The 11,808-nt window shown below is 36.7% G+C and overlaps 2 protein-coding genes and 1 non-coding gene across 4 annotated transcripts; 2 read left to right on the plus strand and 1 right to left on the minus strand.

Moving 5' to 3' along the window:
• The first annotated feature begins 110 nt into the window (after positions 1 to 110).
• On the plus strand, positions 111 to 184 carry TRNAN-GUU (transfer RNA asparagine (anticodon GUU)). The gene has a single exon. It is a non-coding gene; the product is annotated as a tRNA-Asn (tRNA).
• A 2,055-nt stretch (positions 185 to 2,239) lies between these two features.
• LOC137731613 (protein root UVB sensitive 3) lies at positions 2,240 to 6,335 on the plus strand. Of its 2 annotated transcripts, none has more exons than XM_068470769.1 (16): positions 2,240 to 2,410; positions 2,498 to 2,555; positions 2,679 to 2,738; positions 2,863 to 2,901; positions 2,987 to 3,049; positions 3,182 to 3,238; positions 3,458 to 3,521; positions 3,660 to 3,743; positions 3,849 to 3,931; positions 4,021 to 4,150; positions 4,278 to 4,370; positions 4,757 to 4,895; positions 5,089 to 5,129; positions 5,217 to 5,404; positions 5,481 to 5,579; positions 5,661 to 6,335. In XM_068470769.1, exons 1-15 carry the CDS (start codon positions 2,301 to 2,303, stop codon positions 5,577 to 5,579), a joined length of 1,308 nt encoding a protein of 435 aa, XP_068326870.1. In that variant the 5' UTR covers positions 2,240 to 2,300; the 3' UTR covers positions 5,661 to 6,335. The 2 variants fall into 2 exon arrangements, with proteins under 2 accessions (XP_068326870.1, XP_068326871.1); XM_068470770.1 differs by having other exon boundaries at positions 4,021 to 4,066.
• Positions 6,336 to 6,463: 128 nt separating this feature from the next.
• LOC137731615 (ureide permease 2-like) lies at positions 6,464 to 9,369 on the minus strand. The gene is made up of 8 exons (XM_068470771.1): positions 9,073 to 9,369; positions 8,814 to 8,855; positions 8,093 to 8,395; positions 7,861 to 7,999; positions 7,586 to 7,760; positions 7,417 to 7,448; positions 6,846 to 7,321; positions 6,464 to 6,739 (listed from the first exon to the last, which is right to left on the minus strand). The coding sequence occupies exons 2-8, from the start codon at positions 8,814 to 8,816 to the stop codon at positions 6,587 to 6,589; spliced, it is 1,281 nt and encodes a 426-aa protein (XP_068326872.1). The 5' UTR covers positions 8,817 to 8,855; positions 9,073 to 9,369; the 3' UTR covers positions 6,464 to 6,586.
• Between the last annotated feature and the right edge of the window lie 2,439 nt (positions 9,370 to 11,808).

An 11,808-nucleotide genomic window follows, 5' to 3' on the forward strand; every position in this document is an offset into this window, starting at 1 on the left:
CAGAATTGGTTTGATAGCAATCATAGTGCATTGGAAGAAATTTGCTTACTATGCTAGTGTTGCTTAGCGGAAACAATAAATATATTTATTTAGTACACGGACTTTCAAATGCTGGAATAGCTCAGCTGGTTAGAGCGTGTGGCTGTTAACCACAAGGTCGGAGGTTCGAACCCTCCTTCTAGCGCCCTTTTTGAAAGCTTTTGGTTTTTTTTAGATTTCAATTTTAAAGTAACTTTTTTAAATTTATTTTAATTTTGGATTTTGAATTTATTTTAATTTTGAAGTAATTTTTTCAAATAAGCGAAGTTTTGGTTTTTTTTTTTTTTAGATTTTAATTTTAAAGTAACTTTTAAAAATTTATTTTAATTTTGGATTTTGAATTTATTTTAATTTTGAAGTAATTTTTTCAAATAAGTGGTACACTAAGGGATGCACGAGTAAGTTAAGTTCTTATAATTGGCGAGCCATAATAATATGATTATTTAACTTCTTTAATTTATTTTAATTTTGAAGTAACTTTTTCAAAAAAGTGATACTCTAAGGGGGTACAGAAGTAAACTAAGTCTTCATAATTGGCGAGCCATGATAATATGGTTATTTTAATTCTAAAGTAACTGTTTTCATTTTGTTTTTTTTTAGATTTTAATTTTAAAGTAACTTCTTTAATATATTTTAATTTTGAAGTAACTTTTTCAAATAAACGATACACTAAAAAGATGATAGTGTGACATCCCACATCACCCAGGGGTGTGATCCTTAAATGTATATTCTCATCCTTACCTAGCACGAGGCCTTTTGGGAGCTCACTGGCTTCGAGTTCCGTAGGAACTCCGAAGTTAAGCTAGAAGGAGGCTAGAGCAATCCCATGATGGGTGACCCACTGGGAAATTGCTCGTGAGTTCCCAAAAACAAAACCGTGAGGGAATGGTAAGCCCAAAACGGACAATATCGTGCTACGGTAGTGGAGTCGGGCCCGGGAAGTAGTCCCGCCCGGGCGGGGATGTGACAATTTGGTATCAGAGCCTAACTCTGGTTGCGTGTGTGCCGACGAGGACGTCGAGTCCCTAAAGGGGGTGGATTGTAACATCCCACATCGCCCAGAGGAGTGATCCTTAAATATATATTCACATCTCTACCTAGCACGAGGCCTTTTGGGAGCTCACTGGCTTCGGGTTCCGTAGGAACTCCGAAGTTAAGCGAGAAGGGGGCTAGAGCAATCCTATGATGGGTGACCCACTGGGAAGTTACTCGTGAGTTCCCAAAAACAAAACCGTGAGGGAATGGTAAGCCCAAAGCGGACAATATCGTGCTACGGTGGTGGAACGGTCCCGGGAAGTGATTCGCCCCGGGCCGGGATGCGACAATTTGGTATCAGAGCCTAACCCTGATCGTGGTGTGCCGACGAGGACGTCGGGCCCCTAAGGGGGGTGGATTGTGACATCCTACATCACCCAGGGGTGTGATCCTTAAATGTATATTCTCATCCTTACCTAGCACGAGGCCTTTTGGGAGCTCACTGCTTCGAGTTCCGTAGGAACTCCGAAGTTAAGCGAGAAAGAGGCTAGAGCAATCCCATGATGGGTGACCCACTGGGAAGTTGCTCGTGAGTTCCCAAAAACAAAACTGTGAGGGAATGGTAAGCCCAAAACGGACAATATCGTGCTACGGTAGTAGAGTCGGGCCCGGGAAGTAGTCCCGCCCGGGCGGGGATGTGACAGATAGAGTAAGCTAAACTCTCGTAATTGGCGAGGCATAATAATATAGTTATTTTAATTTTAAAGTAACTTTTTGTTGTTTAATTTTTTTTTAGATTTTAATTTTAAAGTAACTTCTTTAATTTATTTTATTTTTGAAGTAACTTTTTCAAATAAACGATACATTAAAAAGGTGCGGGAGTAAGCTAAACTCTCATAATTGGCGAGCCATAATAATATAGTTATTTTAATATTAAAGTAGCTGTTTGTTTTTAATTTTTTTTTTTTTAGATTTTAATTTTAAAGTAACTTTTTAAATTTTATTTTAATTTTGAGGTAACTTTTTCAAATAAGCGATACACTAAGAGGTGCGCGAGTAAGTTAAGCCTTTGTAATTTGCGAGATACAGGAGTGGGCTAAACCTCACAATAAACGAGCCATAATAATATTTTTCAAATTCATTTTTTGTGATAATCGAACTTAAAACCTGTTTTTTAGGAGTAAAGAACAATACTGCCGAACTATACTAGTAAATGACAATTTAAAGGAACATAATAGTCAATTGTTTGCTTCTCTGAATCAACGGAGGCACTGAAGCAATCGGCCATGGAAGTTGCATCAGCAGAGATCATAGTGGAAGAATGGAACGGCTCCTCTTCCACCAAACTCTCCAGAACCGCCACCATCACTGCGTCTCCTTCCCTCTCCATCCAAAGGTTCTCCTTTTCCCGGCGCTTTTCCTTTTTTTAATTTCAGCTCGTTTAATCTCTGATAAAAGTTCGATTTTTTCTCCAAATTCGAAGATCCGGTAGCCCTTTCCACCATGTTTGGAGGCGAATTCTCGAAGCATTTGTACCAGAGGCAAGTTTTTTTTTTTAATTATTTTTTATAAATCCTGTATTTTCATTTTTTTTAATTTCTGCATTTTTCAAATTTAAAGCCTTTTTCTTTTGGTTATTAACTCTGGTATTAGGGTTTATGCAGGGCTTTCCCAGCAGTGTAACTCCAGATTATGTCCCTTTCCAAGTCTGGGATTTACTCCAGGTTAATATACAAATATAACCAACTAAATGCTTTCTAATTTTTATTGCTCTAGTAAATTGAATTACTGCATAATTAGTGCTAATTGTATATGATGATTAATTTCTTAATTTGATTTTTGTTCAAGGGTCTTTCTACTTACATAAGGACCATGCTTTCTACACAAGTAAGCATCATATTTTTGTAGAGTTTTGTGAAGTTCCCTTGCTGATTACTAGATTTAATTAGTTCTACATTTTATTTACTCCAAGGCTCTGCTGAGTGCTATTGGGGTGGGCGAGAAATCGGCTACGGTAATTGGTGCCACCTTTCAGGTACAAATTTTCTACTTCTAGCTTCAATGTTGGGAATTGGGGGTGAAAGAGAAAGCTTCACTGAGTATTTGAGCTTGCAATACGTAGTGAATGAGGCCATTTTTTTTTCTATCAACGTTGAGAATGTTGCAGTGGTTTTTGAGAGACTTAACTGGAATGCTTGGAGGCATCTTATTCACGTTCTATCAGGTGCAATACTCTTGTTTTATGGCTCATGCCATGTACTATTTACATTACAACCTGTAGAAACTTTTGTGCCTTCTTATGTATTCATGGTATTGGATGCTTTTTATGTACCCTTTTGGCTGGTGGCTCCGTGACTGAAATTTGCTATTTTCTAAGAATTCTCATTATTGTGTTCATCATCTGTTTACCATTTCTTGCCTTGCATCAACTCTTATTCTTCAGGGTTCGAATCTGGATAGCAATGCCAAAATGTGGCGCTTAGTTGCAGATCTTATGAATGATCTTGGTATGCTGTAACCGATTTTTAATTTATTTGTTACAAGTTTGGAGATCTTCTTGAAAACCTTATATTATTTGTAGTTCGAGGTTATTCAGTGTAACCTTTTGTCTTAATTTGACTGGACAGGCTGTTTTTATGTTGCAGGAATGTTGATGGACCTTGTTTCACCTTTGTTTCCATCAGCTTTTGTTTTTGTGGTTTGTTTAGGAAGCATATCGAGATCATTCAGTAAGTCCCTGCGTCCCATAAAATGAAAATATAGTAATCCGTATAATGTGATATGGTATCCGTTGCCCAAGTATAGAGCTTGATCAGAATTTTCTTCTCATTTAGCTGGTGTTGCAAGTGGAGCTACTAGAGCTGCTTTGACACAACATTTTGCCCTTCAGAGTAATGCAGCAGATATATCTGCTAAGGTGCCAGCACAATCATTCTGATCCTTAGACGAGGACCGTCTGATATATGTTCGCTAGTATTGTCCTTTAACATCTTTTTACGTTGATAGGAAGGAAGTCAAGAGACAGTGGCAACAATGGTTGGTATGGCATTGGGTATGCTTCTTGCTCGCGTTACCATGGGACACCCACTAGCTATTTGGTTTTCCTTTTTGTCTCTCACCATGTTCCATATGTATGGTAAGTACCATTGCCATGGTTGCTGACATGCAACCTTCCAGAAGCCATAGTGACCAAACTATGCAAAAAGTTAATTACAGATGTAATTTTCAGAGCAGTTATGTGATACTTGTTTTTCCTGCACCAGCAAACTACAAGGCTGTTCGATGCCTTGCATTAAATTCTTTGAACCCTGAGAGGTGCTCAATTGTTTTGCAGCATTTCATGAAGACTGGCCAAGGTACGCAACTACTATTCCTTGTTGTCCCTTAAGGCCAGCTGATTATTTTTTCTCCGCTACTGCAGTTTATAGTGGTCATTAAAAAATTGTCCTTAAAAACAGCATATCTGCTGATGTACATGATCAAAACTACAACATTCTCCATCTTTACAATGGTCATGTATTAAATAGATATGCCAAAATGATTGTTCAACAAATATTTTCCTATGAAAGATTGGGTTTAACCTGCCCTAGCATTCTGCTATAAAATTTTGGGAACTTGGTTGTTATGTTGGTTCCCGTGAAATGTTAATTTCTGTGAAAATCCAACTTCGATGTTGCAAGATTGTTTTTGTTCACACTTTCATCTGTATTGTATGAGATTTTAAATATGAATTTGTTTCCAGTTCTCTCTCCTCAACAGGTCTCTAAGATGGAGCACGTTTTACCCGTATGGGCATCTTCATGGAGCTCAAAGAAGACCGAGTCAATGCATGTGGACGTATCTTTAGGTGTCAGGGTATCCTCACTAAATCATCTGGAACTGTGAGTTTCTTTTCTTGCCCCTTAAACTTCATTTTCCCGTAGGCCTTAGGAATCATCTGTCTTCTGTTATCTCATATCAAATGCTAAAGAGCGGTGCTGTGCATATCTTTAGATATTAGGCATTCAAGATTATGGCTTGATAAGTTTTATTTTTGTGCATGTGACTGACATTTTGAATGATATTCTTAATCAGGAAGGACCTGTTGCATTCTGCGGGATCTCATTATAAGAAAGGTTGATCTCTGCTTTGTACTTCTATCAATTGAATTTCAACCGTGAACTTTGCTACTTATTTTGTTGTTTCTCTGCTTAACTTTACAGCCAGGTACTTGCTAATGGAGAGGAAAGGAAACATCTGCATTGTCATGCATAAAGATTCTACAGCGACAGATGTATTGCAGTCATTTTTCCATGCAAATGCCATGGCAAATCTTACAGCTAAACGCCGAATCCTTCATTCTGAAAGCCAAGCATGGATGGATAAACACTATGAAGATTTTATTCAGAAGGTATTACATTTTAGAGATTAATCTGATCAGTTTTACATTTTTGGGTAACTGGATCGCTGAACATCCTATATTGCAGTTAAAGACATCGGGTTGGAAAACAGAACGTCTCTTATCGCCTACAATCGTTTGGAAGGCAAATTGGATCTGTGGGTCTTCAGATGGAAAGATTGACTAGGTGATCATTAGTAACTTTCTAAAATATAAAAAGAGGCGAAACCGATGATTTAAATAAAACTGACTTAAAGTGCTTTGACAGGAACGTCACCATTGATGAGATCTTCGTATACAACAACACAGATGTTTACAGCTGATATTGATCATTTCACCCTCAGTTCTGGCTACTGATTGGAAGAAGGGCCTCCCATCATCTTAACACTCGAGCAGAAAATTTTTCTTGGGGTGACAAATGTTATACATTCATCTGTATGTTTTTTTAATGAGTACGCATATAAAGCGTAACTTGTAACATGTAAACCTTGCCGGATGGAATGGACTGAAGAGGTCTCAGTTTCAAATATGGTCAAAACATGTCAAGCAGTAGCAGTCTGCTTGAGCAAGTTTTTATGGCACAGAGCAACTTACAATGGTTTAGAATGTGCCCTTTTTGTTAATGATTCGGTTTTGGAAGGACTAAAAGCGTTTTCTGACAGCTAAGAACGCTTTGACTGTGTTTGCGTTCTGTAGACGTACTTGTCAGATGCATCTTCAGGAAGCGTGCTTTTACATGATGCGCGATCAGATTTTCGGTTGAAATCTGTTAAGTGTTTATAGTAGAAGCACTTCTAGAAGAAGCGTTTAAGAGAATAAGTGTTTTTTGGAGAAACAATCTCAAATGAGTGCACAATCTACACTCGGAGTAGGAAAATGTCGATGTATCCATTTCAATGCGTCTTCTTGAACTGAAATAACAGAGAAATAATGAACGTGGAAACTGGAAACAATGATGTCCATATGGAATTATTCACCGTCGTACATCAATCAAACAGAAGTGCGACACAACATTTTACAAATTTCACTTCTTTACATCTTTAATTTCCCCCCATATTTTCTATCTTTAGTAAAACCCAAAAAAAAAAAAAAAAAAAAAAAAAAAAAAGCTAGACGAATGCATCTTCACAACCAGCTACATTTCGTTTTTTCTTTTTCCTTTCGCCGTCGGGCTAGGACCTTCGAGTTGAATGCTCATTTCCGATGCCCCGATGACGCCATGAGGATTGCAACAGCTAAAACAAACATAAACAACATACTGAAGAGCAACGAGTATGTTCTTCGTGATGATTTTCGGTACTCTCCCATCAGAAGGATGCCCCAAAAAGTGCTCACGAGCGGAAGTGCCTGCAGTTATAAAACCCGAATTCAAGTAAATAAAACGGCTAAAATGTCACTAAGACAATCACTTCAAATGCATCTCTATGTGTTTATGTCATGAAATGAAACCAACCTGAACTGCATCAGCTGCTGCATATCCTGCAGCTTGACCTCCCATAAATTGGAGACCATTGCCAAATCCACATAGGATACCGGCCAAAAACGCCCATCCCCTACCATTCCAATCGTTCACATAAGCTCTGAATGATGTCTTCTGTGAACCCAGCGCAGGGCGGTAAATGAATATGATGTTTAGGATGACAGCAACAACGGTACCAGATAATGAGAAGTAGAAAAACGCAGTGTAAACGACCAAATGAGGAACTCCCTTCTTCAACGTGTGCCATTGATCATTTGTGGCCAAGTTGAATGCCGGTGAGAAGAGAGAGAAGCAAAGTCCGGCGAAGAAAGTAATGCCAAGTCCTATAAAAGTGTTCTTCCCGAAAACTTTAATTGATCTTCTGTTCTCCAGCTGCACAAGATATTTTGCAGTTCCAGCCTTGGCACTATGAGCAGGACCATTTCCACCCTCCACATCATTCAACCCGGCTATGAATATCACATATCGAAAGAAAACACGAAACTCATAAACAGTAACAACACAAGTATATAATGGAATGTTATAACTTCACAGAATGTCTTACCCTCACTTGGAATTAATGAAGCATTTGAAGGCCTGTCATAACAAAAAAATTTATAAGCCGCAAGATTGAAATCACCGTGTTCTAACATTTGATTTCGAATCAAGGGAGAAATATGGCAAACCACGAAAAGAACACTAATTTCCAAAATCTATAGGAAGAAGAAACGCACTTTTCTACATCTACGTGATCAGTTGGCATGCTTTCAAGTTTTGCTTTGTTATCTGCTGCATTGGATGAGTGAACAGCGGAGCCAAGGCAAACCGCAACCAAGAAGCAGGCAACCCCGGGAAAAAGAATCTCAGCCTTGTTAATCTTGTCATCCAAGAAGTAATTAAATGTTGTGCCTGTTACATTCAAAAGGAAGAGAGTCACCAGCAAGTTCAGAACATTGCCAATCATATAAACTTCCGAACACGAATACATCGAAGTGCTTGGGAGGGAGACCTATGACAACTGTAATGCTTGAAGTAACCACTTCCACCACTGCCAAACCAACAAAAGGCCAAGCATACTGTGTGGCAAGATTTCCGATGCTAAGGACCACCCCGCCTGCCATCGCGAATAAAACACAGGGCCAATTATCCTGCGCATGTTATCCGATATGCTTAGTATGTATATCATTCTAAGCTTACGGAGTACGAATGATTCACTCCCATAACAACCATGAAAGATTCACCTGCGAAAGTTGAGTCAAAAAGTTCGGCTGCTCAGGCGTGCTGCTGCCAATCTGACCAAATGTTAAGGCGATAAGTACAGCAGCCAGGAAGTTTGTGATTGAGTAATCGAGATACGTATGCTGAGGAAGGCGGCCGCGTCTTTCTAGCATGGCGAGGATAGCAGGCCATGTACCCAAGAAGAAGAGGGAAAGCAGCATGCATGCTATGGCACCTCCTTTGCTCTCCACCACATACATTTTTAAACCAGGTGAAAAGTTCGACTCAGATGGTAAGGAAATCAGCAGCGGAACACCTGAAAGATCCTGTTTACAGCACACACAGGATTCAACATCTCTTGGTTGTTTTCAGTACCTTAAGTATGCTACGATTTAAGAAAATTTCATTCGTATGGAACAATTTGAACTGGAACAAACCCAAAAGAGAGAGCATTGATTAGCCAAAATACTAGCGTTTGCGTTTGGGAATGCTTCTAACTTCTACTCGTAAGCGCTTTTGTTAAAAGTGCTTTTACAAGAACACATCCATAATTTTATTAAAAATATAATTGTTTCCTGAAAAAAGTTAGGTGCTTCTGTGACAGATACTTTTTAAGCACTTCCAAGTTTTTACAACGTAATTAGAAGCGTTTTTTGTTGTTAAAAGCGCTTTTATTGGTAGGCATCAAATCAGTAGTGTTGCAGGAAACTAGTAGACTTCAAACACATACTAATTACTACATACCATGACAGATCAAAAGCCACTTCAGAGGATCACCAGAATTGGCTTTTTTTCCATCCACCAACCAGCAGAAGCAAGTTTGAGGCAAACAAGAAAAACCCAAAAATATCAAATATAAAAGAAAAGAGTTCCTGAGAAATGGCTTTTTTCACCCACCACTCAGCACATGACAGTTTGAAACTTTGAAGCAAACAAGGGAAAAAAAACCCATACAAATAAATGAAGGGTAAGTGGAGGGAGTGGGGTGGGAAAGATCACCTACCAATCAAAGGGAAGAACCCCACAACTTGGGAAGTTCCAAAAAAGCAGCGTCAGCAGAAAGCAAAAGTCATTCCATGTAACAATCAATAAACCTCCGCAAATAATTCTGCTCAGAAGAGCTGGGGATCTTTCACTGTATCCCTTTGAACATGAAGCAGAAGTGCTCAGCAGAAAAGCAGCTTTTGCAGGAAGCTGCAAGACCGTGAAGAAGATAAGATGAAAACAGAGAAGTCGGAGTTTTAAGGCGTTGAAATGGTTTGTGCAGAATTATGAAATCGTTAAAAAAAAAAGATGGTAAAGTGGAATCTTTGAATCTGAGTTTCCTCAGATGCAGCTTTTGCATCGGTAGAAATTTCCACGTCTGTATGTCACGTTGCTCAAATTAGTCAACATATGGCCGTACTTTTGTGAATTAAATCCCACCGTTTAAAGAAAAGTCGAGCAAATATCTTTGACTTTTCGTTAAATTAAAAATTTGACAGCTCCAATTAGTCTTAAATTTTTAAGAAATTTTAACAAAAATTTTTCGGTACTATTTATTTTAACGAAAAATCACATTTTTACTCTAAAAAATCAATTTTGGTATCATTCATTTAGAGCACATTTTTGTTCTTTTTGTTAAAACTCAAAGTTTTCAATTTATTTTTATTAATTTTTCTAAATTTTTATCAAGCCACAAAATTATGAATAACACCGTAATTTCGTCTCTTTTATTTTTTAAAAAGTTTCTAATTATACGATACCATCCTTCCGAATCTAAACGGAATCTTTTTTGTATCCATATAAAATCCCCACAACAATTAAGCAGATCATACAGTTGTATTGTTGATACAAATTACAAGGTTGCAAGTGGCCGATATTTTTTTATGAAAAATGGAACCGATGGAGGCTGGCTTACGACAAAGTTTCCCCCTATTTGTTTTCTATATTGGGCGAATGATATGTGGTTACCGAACAGGTGTATTTAATTGAGCTTTTAAGGAATTTTAATTCTTTTAATGAATTTATGGATATTCAATTAAGATTTTAAGTGATTATCTGAAATTCAATGTCTATTTAATCATGATTTAATCCTTAGAAATCTGCGTGTATTCAATTAAAATTTAAAAAAAAATTATAACATTCAAAGTGTATTCAATTAAAATTTGATTTTAAAAATTTTCAAAAAATTGAAGAATTAGAGGGAATTTGAGAGATTTTGTAGTGTATTTTAAGCATCCACAAATATCTCATATTCCTATGATATTTCGAGAGAATTGAATCAAAATTTTACATAGAATCTCTACAAATCAATCAAACTCCATAAAAATTCATGGATTATAAATCCATTAAAATCTCTTCAATTCCCAATTGAATACACCCCCCCCTAAATGATGAGTAAGAGTTGCTACTCAAAACTGTTTGTTGTAAATTCATAGAATTTTGTTTTTATGATAAGAACCGTGTATATTATAAATCACTCTATAAAGATCATTTTTACAAAAACTAAAATAAACTAACGTCAGGTGTACTACAAACTGTTTATGTATATGTTATAATAGATTGATTAAATGACTTTAGTTTTAATCCTTTTTTTTACAGAAACGATGTTTACAGTGATTTAGAATTTGAATGGTTATAATCTTAAACACAAAGCTCTGTGATTCGAATAATAATATTTTTTTTTTGAAACATGTCCTCTTCATTATTAAGTAGTCAAGCATATTGGCCCATTATGTTCTAGTTGTTACCGATGATAGGTTGTTCAACTTCAATAGGGCTAAATGAAATTAGCCAAATATTCTTTGGTAATAAGGTTATACTTCGATAATTACATTTAAAAACAATGAAGATTTTCTCTTCTTCTAATCCTCTCCTTCCCTCTCCTTCCATCCTCTCACACTTTTCTTTTTGTTTTTTTTCTCTCTACAAAAAATTCAAAGCAAGATGTTAACGTAACTTATCGTAATAATTTAAATAAGATAAAAAAGATAAAGTATCGTGACAAAACTAACAACCGGTCTCTTTTTATAAAAGAAATACGAGCATTTATGTGTAGTCAATGGCATGCTACGTCATCTTACTATCAATATCCTCTTCATGCGTAAATTCGTATCCAAATTGGAACTTTCCATTTACAAGACTACGTACACGTGTCTTTTTTATCTGAACACCAACACGTGTGAAAAAGAGAGAGTATCCATGATGATAACAAAAGGGTCGATGACATCAACATACCATCGAAAGAAAATTAAGAAAACTAATATAAAAAAATTTGAAAATTTTGAGTTTTAATTAAAAGAACAAAAAAATATTGTAAGTGAATGATACCATAAATAATTTTTTAAAATAAAAATGTCATTTTCATTAAAAGTAAACAATAACGAAAGTGTTTCATTAAAACTTCTAAGAAAATTTAGATACTATCACTTCCAAATCATTAACTGCTACTCATACGTTATCTTTGTTACGTGCATAATAAAATAACGTATCTAACGATGACATACTGGCCTCAAATTTTATACCCTTATGCCTCAGTTTGGTGAACTTAATAATGACGGGATTAGATTATCGCCTCATCTACATAATTTAGAAACGAAAAGTCCCTCCAGCCAGACTCTACGGGACAAGACTAGACTTAATCCCAACCATGTTCTGGTCAACCCACCAAATAGGTAGGTCGACTGGATGGAATTAGGCCTTTGAAATAGAATTGGACTGGCAATGACATATAAGACATGACTTATAATCTATGTAC

The sequence above is a fragment of the Pyrus communis genome, chromosome 4 (assembly GCF_963583255.1).
Source record: "Pyrus communis chromosome 4, drPyrComm1.1, whole genome shotgun sequence".
Classification (NCBI taxonomy): Eukaryota; Viridiplantae; Streptophyta; class Magnoliopsida; order Rosales; family Rosaceae; genus Pyrus; species Pyrus communis.

Coding starts and splice junctions, on each gene's coding strand:
- LOC137731613 (XM_068470769.1), top strand. CDS start 2,301: ATGGAAGTTGCATCAGCAGAGATCATAGTGGAAGAATGGAACGGCTCC. Junction 3,050..3,181: donor TAATTGGTGCCACCTTTCAG/GTACAAATTTTC, acceptor AGAATGTTGCAG/TGGTTTTTGAGAGACTTAAC. Junction 4,151..4,277: donor CACCATGTTCCATATGTATG/GTAAGTACCATT, acceptor TTCCTGCACCAG/CAAACTACAAGGCTGTTCGA.
- LOC137731615 (XM_068470771.1), bottom strand. Junction 7,761..7,860: donor AAGCATTACAGTTGTCATAG/GTCTCCCTCCCA, acceptor TGAATGTAACAG/GCACAACATTTAATTACTTC. Junction 7,449..7,585: donor GATCACGTAGATGTAGAAAA/GTGCGTTTCTTC, acceptor TTGTTATGACAG/GCCTTCAAATGCTTCATTAA.